This window comes from Bidens hawaiensis, unplaced genomic scaffold (assembly GCF_021521415.1).
Source record: "Bidens hawaiensis isolate Kalapana, Puna unplaced genomic scaffold, B.hawaiensis_p1.1 tig00016042_1, whole genome shotgun sequence".
In the NCBI taxonomy this organism is placed as follows: Eukaryota; Viridiplantae; Streptophyta; class Magnoliopsida; order Asterales; family Asteraceae; genus Bidens; species Bidens hawaiensis.
This window is the reverse complement of record NW_027492455.1, coordinates 306,237-324,140: the sequence shown is the minus strand read 5'-3', so window position 1 is coordinate 324,140 and position 17,904 is coordinate 306,237. Positions and strand designations below refer to the sequence as shown.

General features: G+C 38.9%; 2 protein-coding genes across 2 annotated transcripts; one reads left to right on the top strand and one right to left on the bottom strand.

Moving 5' to 3' along the window:
- Nucleotides 1-218: 218 nt before the first annotated feature.
- On the bottom strand, nucleotides 219-6,696 carry LOC143550470 (leucine-rich repeat receptor protein kinase HPCA1-like). Its single transcript, XM_077041108.1, has 19 exons — nucleotides 6,384-6,696; nucleotides 5,710-5,827; nucleotides 5,535-5,606; nucleotides 5,374-5,448; nucleotides 4,795-4,866; nucleotides 4,541-4,702; nucleotides 4,390-4,464; nucleotides 4,233-4,304; nucleotides 4,037-4,108; nucleotides 3,895-3,963; nucleotides 3,709-3,783; nucleotides 3,545-3,616; nucleotides 3,059-3,193; nucleotides 2,504-2,976; nucleotides 2,263-2,412; nucleotides 2,042-2,181; nucleotides 1,743-1,962; nucleotides 1,287-1,522; nucleotides 219-1,110 (listed from the first exon to the last, which is right to left on the bottom strand). Exons 1-19 carry the CDS (start codon nucleotides 6,481-6,483, stop codon nucleotides 619-621), a joined length of 2,880 nt encoding a protein of 959 aa, XP_076897223.1. The 5' UTR covers nucleotides 6,484-6,696; the 3' UTR covers nucleotides 219-618.
- A 2,363-nt stretch (nucleotides 6,697-9,059) lies between these two features.
- Nucleotides 9,060-10,692, top strand: LOC143550455 (uncharacterized). The gene is made up of 3 exons (XM_077041095.1): nucleotides 9,060-9,536; nucleotides 9,641-10,265; nucleotides 10,379-10,692. Exons 1-3 carry the CDS (start codon nucleotides 9,060-9,062, stop codon nucleotides 10,690-10,692), a joined length of 1,416 nt encoding a protein of 471 aa, XP_076897210.1.
- Nucleotides 10,693-17,904: the final 7,212 nt, after the last annotated feature.

The following is a 17,904-nucleotide window of genomic DNA, read 5'->3' as shown; positions in this document are numbered from 1 at the left end:
TATTTTTCAATTGCTATCTCTGTTATTTTCGCGCCTCCATCCTGTTTCAATAATTGCAAGTAAAACCGATCACAAAGAGGTCATTGATTCAATCATATACCCGAGTTAAACAAGGGATTTCCGCTTTCTGCGCCATTTATTTATTTTCAATAACTTTGCAAACAAATTTGTGGCTTAATATCATAATCTTGATTGATAACATGCTTGCTATTAGTTATGATGATAAAATAGTTACAATTTACTTGTGTAATGTTAGTTTTTTTATATTTCTTAATAAATTGTAAAAGTGTTATATATGTGAGAGCAAAATTTTGATCAGAAGTGAGTACATGAAACAAAGTATTTATATGGGACATGAATTCAAGTTACAGTAATTCATTCATTTTATATAATCATTAGTATAAATACTCAGTCTGATGATGGTTCATCAATTCAAAAAATGCTAAAAAGATGCATTATAAATCTAATAATTCATTACAAACCAAAGTTTATATCCAAATTAATAGTAGATAACTATGTCACAAAATGTCCCAAAATCATAGTCCCTTGGAGCATACCAATTATAGTAACAATACATTGAAGAATATAATAAAGAGCACTTATACATATAAACACAAGTTATTTAGGTTCAATTTTGGCTGTGATATTGTATCCAGCACTGTAGTCAAATGCACCACTATCCATCTTTCTGAGCCCACCTTCATTATAAATACCTCGGTTGGATCCAAACTCGGTTGCAGATGAAGAAATAGACGATGAAGACGTGTGAACTCCCTCACTCTTTAATATGTTCTCGAGAACTTTCACTATATCACTCATGGTTGGACGGTCTGAAGCGGATTCTTCAACACATTGCATTGCTAATTGTATAAATCTCACGAACCCCTTTAAGAGGCCTGAGTCTTTAAGATTTGGATCAACTAGTTCCCTCAATCCGTAAGCCTCTTCATCGGTTTTGTCCATTACTAGTCTCACCTCACGCACAATGTACTTTCCTTTTACAATAGGTAGTTTAGCGGTTACTAGTTCAAGCATCACAACCCCGAAACTATAAACGTCACTCTTATCCGTTAATTGTTGTGTCATGTAGTATTCAGGATCAAGATAGCCCTGCAAACATATACAAATAGTGGTAGCAACTTTAACAACTTAATTGTAATCGTTTGCCCATTTGTCTGCCACTTTATTGTAATCATTTTGTAGTAACTTTATATTCAAAATAAAAAAAAATAAAAAAATCTTTATACAAATGTGTTAAAAGGGGTAAAACCGTAAAAGTAGCATACCAAGGTACCCTTAACTTGAGTCGAGACATGGCCTTTTTCGCTATCGGAAACTAGCTTAGACAACCCAAAATCAGCAACTTTAGCTGTGAGGTTTTCGTCCAAGAGAATATTTGTTGATTTGATGTCTCTATGGATTATAGGAGGGTCAGCAAGCTCGTGTAGATAAGCTAGCCCTTTGGCACAACCGAGAGCCACACGCAGTCTCCTCTTCCAATCTAGACAAATTTCTGATTTACCTGCAATCATTTGTTCATTTAGTTTTAAACTTCAATTGACACTTTTTTTTTAAATTTATTTATTTATTTATAACTTCCAAATCAAGATACACTCTTAGACACTTCCAACATTGTACACCAGGCTTGTGTCATATCATACAGGTCGTATGACATGCCAGTGGTGTCGGCATAGTGTGTAAGTAGTGTTTTATGTTTATTTAGTTGTTCCTTATATTTATACCTGACAAGCTGTCTCTAAGGGTTCCTTTGGACATATACTCATAAACCAACATTTGTTCTTTTTTCTCGAAGCAAAACCCGACTAGGCCAACAAGGTTCTTATGATGTACTCGTGACAGCAACTCGATTTCAGTCTTGAACTCGAATCCGCCTTGCATGGATCCTTGTTCAGCTTTTTTTATTGCAACCGTCGGCCCGCCTGGGATTTCTCCTTTATAAACCTAGGAAACCATGCAATTGTTACAATATTTTGGTTTTGAAGGTGCATATATATGTAGATATATATGTATGCATGTTTACCTTTCCATAGCCACCGGATCCTATCATATTAGTTTCGGAGAAGTTATCAGTGCTTTTCTTGAGTTCATCGTAAGAGAACCATCTAGCGCCCTTCAACTGCGGTGCACCTCTGTTGTCTTTTGTACTTGGAGCCCATGAACCTGTTGAAAACAGTTAAATCAGCCATGAAAAGTCATATGATTGACACATGAACCATGAATCTATGATATATATAGGTGTACCAAAAGTTTTGCTTATGCTAATGGCCTTTGCAGCCTGCTTCTTTTGTTTAACCGCGTATAACACAAGCCCAATAAGCACGAGGATCAAAATGGTGCAACCAATAGATATCCCGATTATAGCACCAACGCCAAGACCACCTCGATTACCATCTACAACACATGATCATAATTCATAAGTTCATAACTCGACACTTATTCAAACTCTCACCATTTTTTATTTGTTAGATTGATCATTGATCACCTGCGAACGAATACAAATCTGCCATGAAAAAATACGGTCCAAGTCCAAGTTCTGCTGGCGGCTTGTAAGTTTGCTTAGTTAAACAAAATCCCAATTTCTGGACCTCCACTCGTGTAAAATGCTTGCTTTCCGATGGAAAGAATTGCACGTGCACTTGAAGATAATCATCAATGTTAAAGAACGGGTTTTGGAGAGCGACTGAGGCCGTAGCGAGGCTTAGATTTGTGGAAAGACTCGATTCTAGTAAATGCCACAAGGTGTCGTTCGTTAAACTCCTAAAAGATGGTGCTCGGAAGATCAAGTTGCCTTCATATGGATAAGCACACTCACATCTTAGAGAACTCGGGTTCTGATCAGACGGACATGATATGCTCCCACAAGGTAAGGGTGTAGAATATCCTGAAGGTGATTGCTGAAGTTGGCAATATTGAGACTGCCCAAAAGTTGTATTGCATATTGGGTTCCCAAATAGTCTAAAACATTCACATAAAAGACATGTAAAATGTAAATACCATATACAAAAAGAGATATGTATATATAAAGTGTTGTTCTTACTCGAGTTTGTTTTTGTATTCATTATTGAGTGTTACATTGTTGATCTTGTTGTTTTGTAAATCGACAATCTGCAAGTCTTCGCTTATGTTGCCACTCATATCGAGAGTATCGTTGAGATTGTTGTTCTTCAATAACCTGTTGGATTGTTTTCAATAACTAAACATGTGATTTCTAATTAAAGAAGATCATATTATGAATTTAGTTTCAATGGAATGCTCACTAAATACAAAATGTTTATTTTCCATTAAACAGAAACGTGTTAGCCTAGTTTATTTTCTAACGTAATTATTATTTGATTTATCGTTTATCATTAAGTTTCTTTGTTAGTAACTGTTTTATCTTTGGTTTGAATATTAGAATGGTTATTAACGTCGTTATTATTATAATTATATATTATCGTCTCACTGTCTTGTAATTCGATTACACCTTTTAATTAGATGAATTACGGTTGATCAGTATATGTAAAACCCTGAATTCATCACTTACAATGTTTGAATTCCTGATAAACCGAACAAGGCTTCCGGTAGCTTCCCTTTGAGTGATCCAGATTCCATAATGCTAGTCATGGCATCATAAATTCTCACATATAAGATAGTTTTTCTTTTATGCATAAGATATAAATCTTATATATACCAAATATTGAAACTCACAGTGCTTGTAATGACGGTAACGTAGTAAACCACAGCGGAGGGTCAGATTCTTGAAATTGATTGTTGCTCAAATCACTAAACAAAAAGCATGTCTCACAAATTTTCAAATCTCGGGTAATCTAAAACGAAAAATGAGTTCAAATGAAGGTTATGATTTATTTTTTAAATGTTACATGATTCACTTACACTAAAGTTAGAGCATTCATCCCAGTTAGATCAGGCAAAGCTCCTCTTAGTTTGTTGTAGCCTAAATGTCTGTCCATAAAAAAGTCAAAGTCAAAGTCAATGTATATGTATGTATCTAATAGAATACAAAATTTGTACTCACAATTCACCAAGAGTTGTGAGCTGGTTCAGTGTTGCTGGAACCTCGCCGTCCAATGCGTTTCTATCAAGTCGACTGTTGCAAATTATACATGAATATCACCATCTTTGTTATATCTTGGACCGTTGACTTTTTTACGATAAGATGAAAAAATTTGAGCAAGTTTCTAAACAAAGTTGCTAAGTTGATATGCACTTACAGAACCTCTAGTGCCTGGAGACTTCCAATTGTGTCAGGGATTTGTCTCGTAAACTGGTTCCCATCGAAAAGTCTGTGTCGTAAGATCAAAACCGATAAATTATAATATGTTAATTGAAATGATTCAAAAATATTTAGTATGAGTTGGTCCAACTTACACATGTATTAGAGGCATGTCTTTGTCAAAAATTTGAGACGGAATAGGTCCCGAGAGCTTGTTCTTATTAAAATGACTGCCAATTCACGATAATCAGACGACATTTTTGCAAGATCATGCGAGAAAAACAATATTAAACTATTAATACTCACAAATGTTTAGCTTTTTTAAGCATATCCAATCCTGGTATTGAGACTTTTGAATAAGGAATCTCTCCAGACAACTGATTCTCCGCGAGATCCAACCAATAAAGATTTGACAAATATCCCAACGACGGAGGGATTTCTCCAGTCAAGGAATTTGAGTTCAAAGCGCTATTGATCATAACATATTCATGAAACAAGTGAAAATTCAGTAACTAATTACATATTATCTGTAGCGTTGTTACTGGTACGAAGAATCTTACAGGAATGATAGTTTCTTGAGGTTTCCGAGTTCAGATGGAATGCTACCGGTGAAGCCACAAGCCATTAGTATCCTGAAACCAGAATTTTAACAAGTTTCAATTTGTGGCTGTTCCAAGTTATTTTTTTAACGTGTCTATTGTTTTCTTTATTTTTACGATATATTTAACTGCATAAAGAAATTTGAGCGAATGTGATACGAAGCAGCTGGTCCAAAAGTTAGCAGACTTTTACTTGGACCAGTTTGACCGAAAACAATAAGATAGAAAAGCCCCCAAACATAAAAATAATATAACTTTGGCTACGAGTGAAGCTATTGGACAAAACGGTTTTGATGAGCCATATTATGTGTCATATGCATTATGCAATGCGGTAGACAGTTTGACCAAGCTGTCAGACACAAATTCCATCAATTAGACCTTCGTGTTTTCGTCACACGGATTGGATTAATTTACGCTTTATTTACGTCTTTAACTTCAGTATCTAAAATCTTTTTTATCCTTCCGCTCTCTGTCACTCGTTTCTTCAGCATATTGTTCTATATAGGCATGTAAGAAGCAGTTTATAATATATTAACTCACAGCGTGTCAAGATTTTTCAGATCTCCTATCCGTGAAGAGATTGGACCCGTTAGGCCACGGTTAAATGATAAGTCCCTATCATACACACCAACATCTTGTCAGATTATACGAGTTCAGTAACATTTGTAAAATAAAAAATAAATAAAACTTCATAAACTCACAAAGATGTTAGTTCAGAGAGGCCACCAATATCGCCAACGAGTTGACCTGCTATGTTCATACTTGACAAGCTCCTGTGAAAAAACAAGAGCGGTTCACATGTTAAAATGTTTATTTTCTTTATTAAGATATGATTACACTTATAGAATTGAACCAAGTAAAGGAAGATAGACTGACAGTCCAATGACCCTAGTGTTGGTGCAATTGACACCTTCCCATGAACACGGGTCGTTTGACCCTTTCCAGCTCGGTGGCGTGTTTTGCCACTGATCTTTCAATGCTCGAAGTACTGCCGCTGCGTATGTAAATTTAAGTGTGAACAAATTTGTATATATACCAATATGAAAAGTGGTAGAGATGGAAACTAATTAAATTTCTTTACTAGTGGATAGAATATTGCACAAATCCAGTTAGCCTATGACCTCCGCTATACGATATGTGGCTTGGTGTGAGTGATGTATGCGTTTATACATAATTACGATTTACGCAACATATATAACTAATTATGTAAAATATATGAATAGTTACGCAACTCGTATAAATAGTTGCATAGCTTATGTCAATAGTTAATGAACTTATGTTAGAATTACATGACATATATTTACAACTACACGTATACATAATTACACACGTAAAGCGCACAATATATGGATGTTTTAAAAAAGATCGGTGTAAAATAATGATTTAAAAAAGGGTACAACAATACTATACTCAAGTTAAAGAGAGAACGAAACCTTTTCATAGAAAAACGAAAATAATGTTTAAATATGAACAATTTTTCATTCCTGTTTAATTTTCATCTTTAGGTTCCAGTTAAAGAGAGTAAACTACACCACCACAACATCACTTACCGTCACCGGAATGAGTATCAGCAACGATCACATGAACTTCCACTATGAACAAAACCAAAAAGCACCACCATATTAATGCCCGCCACACGACGACTTCCATGGTGGAAAACACCTGCCTTTAGCAGTGAATTCGAGAATGTGAGTAACCGATATGATAAGGGTTTTGGTTAGTATAGAATATTAGAAGACATAATATCCGACAGATGTTGATGATGTCGAATGAAATTTAAGTTAGGATTAATATTATGCAACATTTTAAGTCTCAACTGATGTGTGACAGATGGAACGTGTTGCTGGTTGCTCCGCCCGACCAACATAAATATCAAGAAACATTGTTTTAAGAATATTTTCCTGTTGATCATCGGCCGAACAAAGATAATATATTGTAGTTTTACTTGTCTGGTTGTTCTTTGGATGAGCATCTAAATTGGCTTCATTGTAAGTATTGGATACATCACATTTGAAAATGAAACGGTTCTAACATCTCATTTTCACCACAAAATATAATATTAATCATCACTATGAGAGAGAATAATAATAATAATAATAACAAATTACCCAACAAATATGAAAATCGTACTAAATACAAAAACTTGAGAAAATTGTTGAACACTTGAAGCTTGTGCATAAAAATAATCTTTAGAAGCAAAAAATATGATGACACTAATTAAGTTTGTCACACATTTTTTTTCAATTAAATACCCATGAAAAATCGATTAAACTCGAACACTTTGCCACCCATCGTAAGCAACAACGAGCCGGGTGTAACCTACCCTAGGTACAAGTACCAACTAGCTACCCTGCCAACCTTGGAGCCGAGTGTTTTACATTGGAGACGTACGCTGCCAGAGTAAGCTACACTAGGTCACTAGCTTTCCTAACTTTTTTTTTCTGGCCTTCATCCCCTTTCATGCATTTGGATACTCGAATCTCGCTAGTAGCTAGTTTCTACCATTACCCGACATATGACAAACAAATACAACATTCTTCGTAAGATTTGAGTTTAAAACATATAAAAACGCATGATTAACGTGCACAAATACCAATCCATGTTATGTTATTGGCCGAGGCCGATGGGTCTAATTATAATCCATGTCAAGAATCTAATCACGTGTCAAGTCTTATATCAAGCAAAATGGTTCCTACGAGTCTACGACGTAACCCTAATCATTTTTAATTTAAACTAGTAATTTCTTGTATTTAGGTTACGGCACTCTCCAAATTTAACCCTAATCATTTAGCAATATACATGGCATAAATATAAACAGGTAATATAATTAAACAATTAAAATAAATACGAAAAAATGAATCGGACCTGAAAATCATGGTTGTTAATAAACGTTTGTGTTTCAAGGACATAACAAGTTAATACGACACAAATAAAAAAATGTTTTTTAAAACTAATTTAACCGACATGTTTGTAAATGAATAGTTTGTATAAGTTAAATTTTAGACTCACGAGCTCACCAATCCATTTTAAACAACATTGTTTTTCAATTTCATCTTGCATCGATCTGCAAATTTAGCTTGTATATCTAGAAGATTGTAACGGCTCTAGTAGTGACGGTAAAGAATATGGCATTAACGACGTAAACACATTACTCAGAAGAGAAAGACTATGGTATCAATTTGTAATTGAGCTATAATTCGTTTATAAACATATCTAACATTTGATTTTAACTTAAGGTATTTGTCTCCACTTCGTGTTAGTAAATCATTTGTTTTGAGGCAATGAATGTGTAAGTCTAGCATAAGTCGTGCTTCAAAAATCTTAAGATGTGACATGATGGTTGCAAAATCCTCGGTCACTTCTTACACGCTTTCCATCTTGAAATGATAAATGAGATTCAATAATTGCGTTCTTGTTTATATATTGTTGGTGATTTTTGTTTTATCAAGCTATTTGCGTAATTGAGGATTACTTGAATGATTAGATGGAAAATAAGACTATAGGCGGCTATGAATTAGGAGGTGAGGACACACGCTCACTTGTGAGTTGTGACTTTTTTTATATCATGCACCAACTCACTTGTGACTATTCTCATATTGTGGGTTCGGGTTGACTTCTAGATTTTTTTTTCTAAATGTCTTTTAACTATTTATAAGTAATTATATTGTTTTAACATAGATGTAATATCATGAGTCACGACTTAAATGATTTAGCTAAATATGTATGCATTGAAAAGTTAGGTAACTCGTTGCCTATCAAAAGTAACAATATTGTACTTCAGAAATTATTCATTAGAATGATTTATTCTCGGTTTTGGTGGATTATTTTAAAAACATGTCTACAAGTCATTGTAAATTCATTTCACGCAAACCGTAAGGATGAAATAGTTCATAGCCTTAAAACATTGTGAATTCACAGCGAATGAAATAGTGGAGTAAATTAATATATTCATAAAAGTTAAAGTTAAGTTAATGAAGTCATATTGATATATCCAAATGTTTGGTAGTTAACGACATATGCTTTAGTTAGCAAAAAGTTTTACCCTGATTCAAAACATTATGATAGATTAAAAAATATGATTATAAATCATTTATTATTTGAATAATGTCATTACCTTTCACTTACTTCAAATAAAATAAAAACATTTACAAATAACATTACCTTCAACTTTTATGAGTTATATACATATTCAATCGAGTAGAAATATTTGTTTGGTTATAAAAACCATGGTTTTGCAAGTAGACTCTTATTTTTATATTTGTTTGGTTATAAAAACCATAGTATATATTCAATCTGGCGACTTTCAGTTTGGGGTCGGGGTTTCAAACGGGGCTGAGGCAGTTCTTCATAGTGCGAATAGGTTTGTAAATGCGCACCACCGAGACGGGTCGTTAGCTATGCTTACCGTCGATTTTTCGAATGCCTTTAACCTTGTGGATAGAACTGCTCTTTTAAATGAGGTAAGGAAAATGTGTCCATCCATCTCTGCTTGGGTTGATTTTTTATACGGGCAACCAGCTAGGCTTTATGTGGGAAATGATAATATTTGGTCTTCCACAGGGGTTCAGCAAGGGGATCCCTTAGGGCCTCTCCTGTTTGCCCTTGTTTTACACCCCCTTGTCCACCGGATCAGAGATCGTTGTGAGCTTCTTTTTCACGCCTGGTACCTGGATGATGGGACCCTTATTGGAGATGCTACTCAGGTTGCCAAGGCTTTAGACATCATCAGAGTGGAGGGCCCCTCTTGGGCCTCTTTCTCAACGTCAAAAAAACTGAAGTTTTTTGGCCTACATGTGATGGGGTGAAGACTCAAGAGGGTTTAATTCCGCGGGAGATTGGTAAGCCGGTGCATGGTGTGAAACTTTTGGGTGGTGCTGTTAGTAGAAACGAGGAGTTTATTAGTGGCTTGGCCCTCAAAAGAGCAAAACGTGCGGTTGAGATTATGGAATGCCTCAAAGGCCTTCGTGACCCTCAAAGTGAACTCCTCCTTCTTCGTTCGTGTATGGGGGTCGCTAAACTATTGTTTGGGCTTAGGACGTGTCAGCCTTCCTATGTCGGAGGAGCTGTCTCTGTTTTTGACACGGGTCTTCGGAAAGCAATCGAGGACAATGTTGTTTGTGGTGGTGCCTTTTTTGGGGACCTCCAATGGAGGTTAGCTTCCCTCCCAACCCGTTTTGGGGGTCTTGGGATTTGCTCGGCTGAGGATGCCTCTTCCTACGCTTTTGTGGCTTCAAGGGCCCAATCTTGGGTTCTTCAAGACCACATCCTACGGGAGTGTGGAGGTGGGTTGTTTGACTCTGATTATACCCTGCATAGTTCTCTTCCTGATCTTGATCTTGGCGGTTTCTACTTTAAAGACACCGCCACTCCTAAAGCCCAAAATTTTTGGCGAATGCCTTATATGGTGAAATCGTCAAGACAGTTGAAGAGAAGTTCGCTTTGTCCCCGCGGCAGCGAGCCGTGTTTGAGTGTTTACGTGCCCCTCACGCTCAGGATTTCCTGTCAGTTGTTCCTATTAAAGGTTTAGGGCAATGTATGTCGGCAGTGGAATACCGGGCCATCCTCAAATACCGGTTGATGGTACCCCTTTACCCGGTGGATGACCCGTGTCCCGTATGCCGAAAGGCTTGTTTGGATTCTTTTGGGGAGCATGCAGTCCATTACAAAGAATTACCGGGCTTTAAATATCGACATGATCTAGCTCAAGATGTGCTTTATGACGTCCTTAAGCGGTCCGGGATCTCGGCAAAAAAGGAAGCCCCGGTGAACTTCTTAACCGACCCTTTAGATGGGAGATCAACCCTACGACCCGTTGATGTATTCCATGTTTCGAATCTGCGTAAGTGTTTGACCGATTAATCTTTGGCTATTCCATTGAAAGACGTAGAAATAAACGAAAATTTAAAATTCGTAGAACTTCCAGTTAAAGTTGAAGATTCGAAAACAAAGAAATTGGAAAGAAGAACTTTGAAATTGTGAAAGTTAAATGGGACTCGCGTAGAGGGCCCGAATATACTTGGGAACTCGAATCGGAAATGAGAAAGAAATACCCCCAACTATTCTTGTAAAGCAATCTCGAGGACGAGATTTGTTTCAAGGAGGGGAGGATGTAACACCATGAAAATTTCGAGTTCAAAGTATCAACTTTTCAAAGTCTAGGGACTAAAATTGCCAAAATCCAAACTCGAGGGTTGAAAATGAAAATTTGATTTTCCTGACCCATCGCGCTACGCGATGAGTCAGAAGAGAACTCCGTCGCGTATCACGATGGGGCTTCTGACAAGTTGTGACACGTGTGCCACGTAGCATACGGTGGCACTAGGTGCTGCCACGTGTCACCACGTGGCAACACTGCCGCCACGTGTAGCGGTGCCTACCACGTGTCGATACGTGGCAGGTCTATATTGTTGCGTCATCAGGCCTATATCGTGATACGCGATAGGCCTGCCCAAGGACCTATCGCGTACCGCGATGGGGTCCAAAATTTCGTCTATAAATAGCGGCTAAGGGCATTCCATTCCTGCACACCAAAACACTCCTACATCTCTCTAGAATACCTCGTAAAATGTGCCACGATTAACTCGATAAGCGTGCCTCGAATCTCTTGTTTGTGTATAACGTTTCCTCGAAGTACTTGCCACCCTCCACCCACATACCAAGAAAGGTGTTGTTGAAATGGCAATGAATCTCGATAAGCGTGTCAACGAGAACGGGAGTTTGGCATAATCGTTTGACGATCGAGAAGTAAAGCGGCGTCGGAGTGTTGCTCAAGTCCCTAGAATTTCGGTACGCCACTAAGGTTAGGCGTAATAACGAATTCAATATAATCTAATATTATATTCAAGGCTTAAGCCTTAAGTCGAGGTTATGCTCGATACCTCGATTAAAAGAAAAATATACATAACAAAGAAATGGATGAAAAGATGATATTGAATATTACGATAACATATATATGTGTGTAAGTATATATGTATTCTTTGTTATGAAAGATATTATTTAAGGAATAAAGAGTATTCTTAAATAATAAAGAAAATGATTACGTTTCTTGGAGAAGAAGAAACGTCGGGTTTTGAATATAAACTAAAGGTTTATAATTTACTTTTAAACAAGAGGTTTTCAAGTAAATAAGAATTGAACTAAAGGTTCAATCGAGGATTGAGATATAAGACTAAAGGTCTTAAGCCGGATCGTGTATCCGACTAACAAATATTTATACTTGTACTATAGGTGCGAGATAAAGAAAGGGAAAGACCCTTGGACGGTGAGTGAAGCCGATCCTAAAGAGACAAGGTGAATACGCCCCCAAACTTTTAAACATGTTTTCAAATGAGTCAAACTTGTTATATAAAATTGTTTACAAGGAACTATGTGTTCCTAAAACCGTTATAACTATGGGTATGAACCTAACCCTCAGGCTGTGGTATACATATGTATAGATCCTTACATAGGTGGTACTATGCGATGTATGGGCATTTTGTATATATAAATATTACGCTTTCGATCCTTAAAGTTTATAAGTCTTCCGCAAACAAAACGTAACTCTGATTTATTTACAACTACGGTACCAACTTTGTAGTCACGCTCCCAAGCCCTAGAAAGGGTGTGTCACAAGGTTGGTATCAGAGCCATCGATCTTAGCGAATTGGGTATCATAAAACAATACCCAAGCTTCGATCCAAGTTTAGGAATTAATTGCTTATATGTTTTAGGGATAAGATAGGCTGGTAACCTGTCTTTCCCACTCCACACTCTAAACCACCTATATTATAGATGTCGTTTAAAGCTCACATCGAGAACTATGTGCGCAAGGCGAAAGAAGCCGGAATAACCGAACCCTATGTGACATCTGCCCCGATCCGACCCGACCCAGGTACCCGTTTCTCTGACCCGATCTCTTTCTTTTATGATTTAATATTTATACTTATATTTTACTTTTAATAATAATAATAATATATTTTCCTTCCCGCCTCTATCTCTCTCTTTCTTTCCGCCGTCCCGTCCCTCTCCTTCTCTCTTTCCGCCTTCTTTTCCCTCTTGTCGCCGTCCCGCCCTTAAGCCTTGTTTCCCTCTCTTCTAACTCTTTGCTTGTCCTTTGTTCCTTCCCGCCTAAGGTTGTCTGCGCAGCTCCACGCGCCAGACCCCTTACAAGGAATCCTGCGTGAAGACCACCTGTTACAGCGATTCGCGAGACGAACTCTTCTCGCAGCGCGCTAAGGATTTGTAATTCTTCTCGCAGCGCGCTAAGAACGGTAGTTCTTCCCGCGACGCGCTAAGGATTTGTAATTCTTCTCGCAGCACGCTAAGAATCGTAGTTCATCCCTCGACGCGCGAAGAATTATAGTTCTTCCCGCGGCGCGCTAGGAATTCTAGTTCCTCCCGCGGCACGCTAAGAAATGTGATTCTTCCCGCGGCGCGCTTGGAAATGTAGTTCTTTCCGCGACGCGTTAAGGTTGTTTCTGTCTGCCTTCGCGCTCTCTTGACCTTCTGTGTCTGCCTTCGCGCCTTAACCTTCTCGCGCTGAACCCTTTGAGTCTTCTTCTGTTTAATCTAGCCGTTTGCTTTTGTGTTGTCTTATCTTTTGTGCTGTTGACCTAATCTGCTTTGTCTGAAAAGTTACTTTCGGCGCAGCATGCGCACCAACCCCATTGGTTGACAGAAAAAGTGACTGACATTATCTTTTGAGATCTGCTTTTGCCATGCTTGACCAGTACCTTTATCTGATCCGCCCATGCCTTTTTACTGTTCCCTGACAGCTTTATCTTGCCTCTGCAGCTGCCATATCTTTCCATATCTTTTGCTTTTGGATTCTTATGCTTTTGATATCTTTTGCTTGATCCTGTTAAGATCCTTTCCCCCTTTCTAGGGATTATGTCTCCTAGGATTTTCCTATAAATAATAACATTATTTTCCTAACACTACACACACAAAACACTTACTCTCTCCTGTTTTCCTTGCTCTCTGCCGTTGATCCTCTGCCGTCTCTCTCTCTGCCTCCGTCTTCCTCCCTGTTCTGCCCTGCTTTTCCGGTAATATATATATATAATAATTTACTTATTAATTATGCTAACTTGTAATCAAGACTTAAAACAAATCATTAAAACAATAACCTTATTTATAGGATAACTTGTGCTTGTTTAAAGTTGGTTCTTGCTTTATCTTACACCGCATCGTTTATCAAGTGAGTAATCTCGTACCCAATCCCTTTTTGCTTTTAATGTTTTGGGATGTTCATGTGTTCATACAAACTTAGAGTCTTAAACTTGTTTATGAACTTTAGTCGCGCAGTATCCCATGTGTTGAGGACGTAGACTTGGCTGTTTATTTGTATGTGTGGATCATTAACCGTCTTGTCGGTCTATTCCGCAGTTTTCATGGTACCATTAGATGAACACGGGAGAACTATCGTTTATGATTTTCTCTTTTGTATACACATGCACAGTTTGTCTTGTTTGTGAGCTCAATTGTGAGCACTGGCAGTCTTATGAATCTTAGAGTTGGTCCCGATCAGATTACACCCTTGTTGAAAACCAGACATACACATGTTGCGCGCAGATTTATTGATATCTATGTATTGTATTAAACTTGATTTCTCACCAACACGCAAGTGTTTGACGTTTATTTTAACACATGTTCAGGTTTGCAGTAGCTGTTTTGGAGCTTGTGGACACGTAGGAAGTTTTCTTTATTTTGGACCTAGATTAAAATGTATCAAGACAAGTTATTGTTGTTCGAGTATTTTGCCTTATAATATATTAATTTATGTTGGTTTATTTATATCTTGTGTTTACCCTGCGCCTGCGCGAATGAATGTATTTATTAAATATTGACACCCAATAGTGTCACGAGTAATGAAACAATATGTGGCGCCCCGATGTATAATCCGCCTTTGGTCGGGGTGTTACAGATTGGTATCAGAGCTCGTTGACTTTAGGATAGGTGGTTAGACGTAACGGCCTAGAATACCTAAGAGTCCCTTCTCGCGCATGAGAGAAATCTCATGTTTGCGCGCTTATTGTTAATTACTCGTTATTTATGAATATGCTCGCGCTTGCGCAGTATATGATTTTATGTTTTATTTCGCGATATTTCGATTTTTGTTGAATTTCGATTTTTATTGATTTTTCTTACATATTTGTTTGTTGGGTTTGAAAATCCGAAAAGTCATGGTGATACATGAATAAGTTGATTTTCAATTCCCATTTACGATTATGTTCTGAGGTTGGAGACTTGAAAAGTCATGGTGATACATGAATTGTCACTCTCCAATACTCATTTTCTTGTATATTTTATATTGAAGATTGAAAAGTCATGGTGATACATGAATCGTCAATCTCCAATACTCGTTTGCTCGTATATTTTAAATTGGGAATTCGGAAAGTCATGGTGATACATGAATTGTCGATTCTTGATTCGAATTTGTTACCTTTATTAAGTCTGCATTTAGGGTCATTTATTTTACTTTAACTTTGGACAGTAACTGACTCCGTGAAACCAAGCTTTTCGAGGTTATACTTTGTGCTAAAACCAAGATATTAACAAAAATTAAAATTTTTATAGAATGCCTCCGCTATCTCGCCGATTTCAGAGAAGAGAAGCCTCGCGCATGCGTAGACAGCAACGTTCCCAGGAAATGGCCGCCGCGATAGCCCAAGCCTTGAGCCAAAACAATACCAATACCTCCAGTTACAACATTAAGTCCTTTAACGCGGGAAACCCTCCAAAGTTCACAGGTCTTGAAGGAGCCACCGTGATGCTCCAGTGGCTTGAGAAGATAGAAAACACTTTCCTCCACACCCAATGCCCCTCAGACAGACGAACCCTATATGCTTCCAGTGTCCTGGAATCTAGAGCGCTTACATGGTGGAATGGAGTAGCTCATGCGCGTGGCGCAGAGGCTGCTTCTAGCATGACATGGGAGGAATTCAAGGAAATTCTTACGCGAGAATTCTGCCCTCCCAACGAAGTTAAGCGCCTGGAGGAAGAATTCTGGAACTTGAAGCAATACAGCGGTGAAGCGCGCGAGTACGCGACGCGCTTCCACGAGCTAAGCTTACTGGTCCCTCACCTTGTTACCCCTTCCCGCCGAGCCATAGAGAAATTCCTTGGGGGTCTCCCCATGGAAATTCAAGATTCTGTATGGGCCAGAAACCCAGTAACCCTCTCTGACGCCATTGAGTTGGCCGCTGTGCTCAGCGACAACCATGTCAGAGCAGGAACCCTGTTCCTGCGGGGAACAGAAAAGACCAAACCCACCAAGACTGCCCCTGAACCAACAGAAACCAAACCAGAATCCTCAAACCGTAACAACCTCAAGCGCAGGCGCAAGGCCTATGCGCTTACCAACCCGCCCATTGTCCAGCAACCCATTTATCAACCCCCAGTTTACGCGCCTAACCCACTGTCAGCCTACCCAACACCTCCTGTAGTCCATAACTATGCCTTAACCAATCCCGCACTCCCTGCCCCGCCTCCTAAGAAACCTTACACAGGAAACCATCCCTTTTGCCCAACCTGTAGATTTCACCACCCAACCCAAACCCCGTGTCGACTTTGTACCCGATGTGGCCGCGCTGGTCACCTTGTAGAAAACTGTAGAGTCCTTCTCGCCAATCCAATTGCGCCAACACCACCAGTCTACCCGCAAAACCCACAACCAACCTACCAAAACCCACGACCCAGATCGTGCTTTAACTGCGGTGATCCCAGTCATTTCCGGAACGCGTGCCCGAGACTACAAGTTCAGATTACGCAAGCGAATCCGGTGAACCAAATCTCGAACCAAGTGACGCGTGGACGAGCTTTTAACATAACCGCGCACCAAGCGCAAGCGAATAATGACGTAGTTAATGGTACATTTTTGCTTAACGGATTTTATGCTTCTGTACTTTTTGATACTGGCGCCGATCGAAGTTTTATCTCTCGCGCCTTCGAGCAGAAGCTTGCGCGACCGCGCAGCGATTTAAAAGAAGATTTTTCAGTTGAATTGGCTAATGGTGAAACTGTTTTAATTAACTCTGTGATTAAAAATTGCACGCTTAACCTTAACGAAAACGATTTTCTGATTGACCTCATCCCTATGCCTCTTGGAAGCTTTGATGTTATCATTGGTATGGACTGGCTTTCGCATAATCGCGCCGAAGTTATTTGCGCCAAGAAGTTGATTCGCATTCCTCGAGAAAATGGTGATCTTCACATCTACGGCGAAAAACCCTCCAGTGGTCTTAAGCTTATGTCTTGCGCCGAAGCCCAAAGACTCATGCGGAAGAAGTGTGTTGCATTTTTAGCCCATGTGGTCAAACCTGCTGAAAAGAAGAAGCTTCGCGATATCCCTGTTGTGCGTGATTTCCCTGAAGTTTTTCCTGATGATCTTCCTGGTATCCCTCCCGCTCGTGAAGTCGAGTTCCGTATTGATCTTGTCCCTGGTGCTTCCCCCGTAGCTAAATCTCCTTACCGTCTTGCACCCGCTGAGATGCAAGAATTGGCCAGCCAACTTCAAGAGTTGACTGCTAAAGGATTCATTCGCCCTAGCTCTTCGCCCTGGGGTGCTCCGGTGTTGTTCGTTAAAAAGAAAGATGGTTCGTTTCGCATGTGTATCGATTACCGCGAGTTGAACAAACTCACCATTAAGAACCGGTATCCCTTACCGCGTATTGACGACCTCTTTGATCAACTCCAAGGTGCCTCTTGTTTCTCGAAGATTGATCTCCGCTCTGGCTATCACCAGTTGCGCATCCGCGATGAAGATGTTCCGAAGACTGCTTTTCGAACTCGTTATGGCCATTTTGAATTCTTGGTCATGTCCTTCGGTTTAACCAACGCACCCGCCGTTTTCATGGATCTAATGAATCGGGTGTGTAGGCCTTTCTTGGATAAATTCGTGATTGTGTTTATCGATGATGTTCTGGTATATTCTAAGACCAAGGCCGAGCATGAGCAACATCTTCGGTTGGTGTTGCAAAAGCTTAGAGCTGAGCAACTCTATGCTAAGCTTTCCAAGTGTGAATTCTGGTCTGATGAAGTACAGTTTCTTGGTCATGTTGTAAACAAGATGGGTATTCATGTCGACCCATC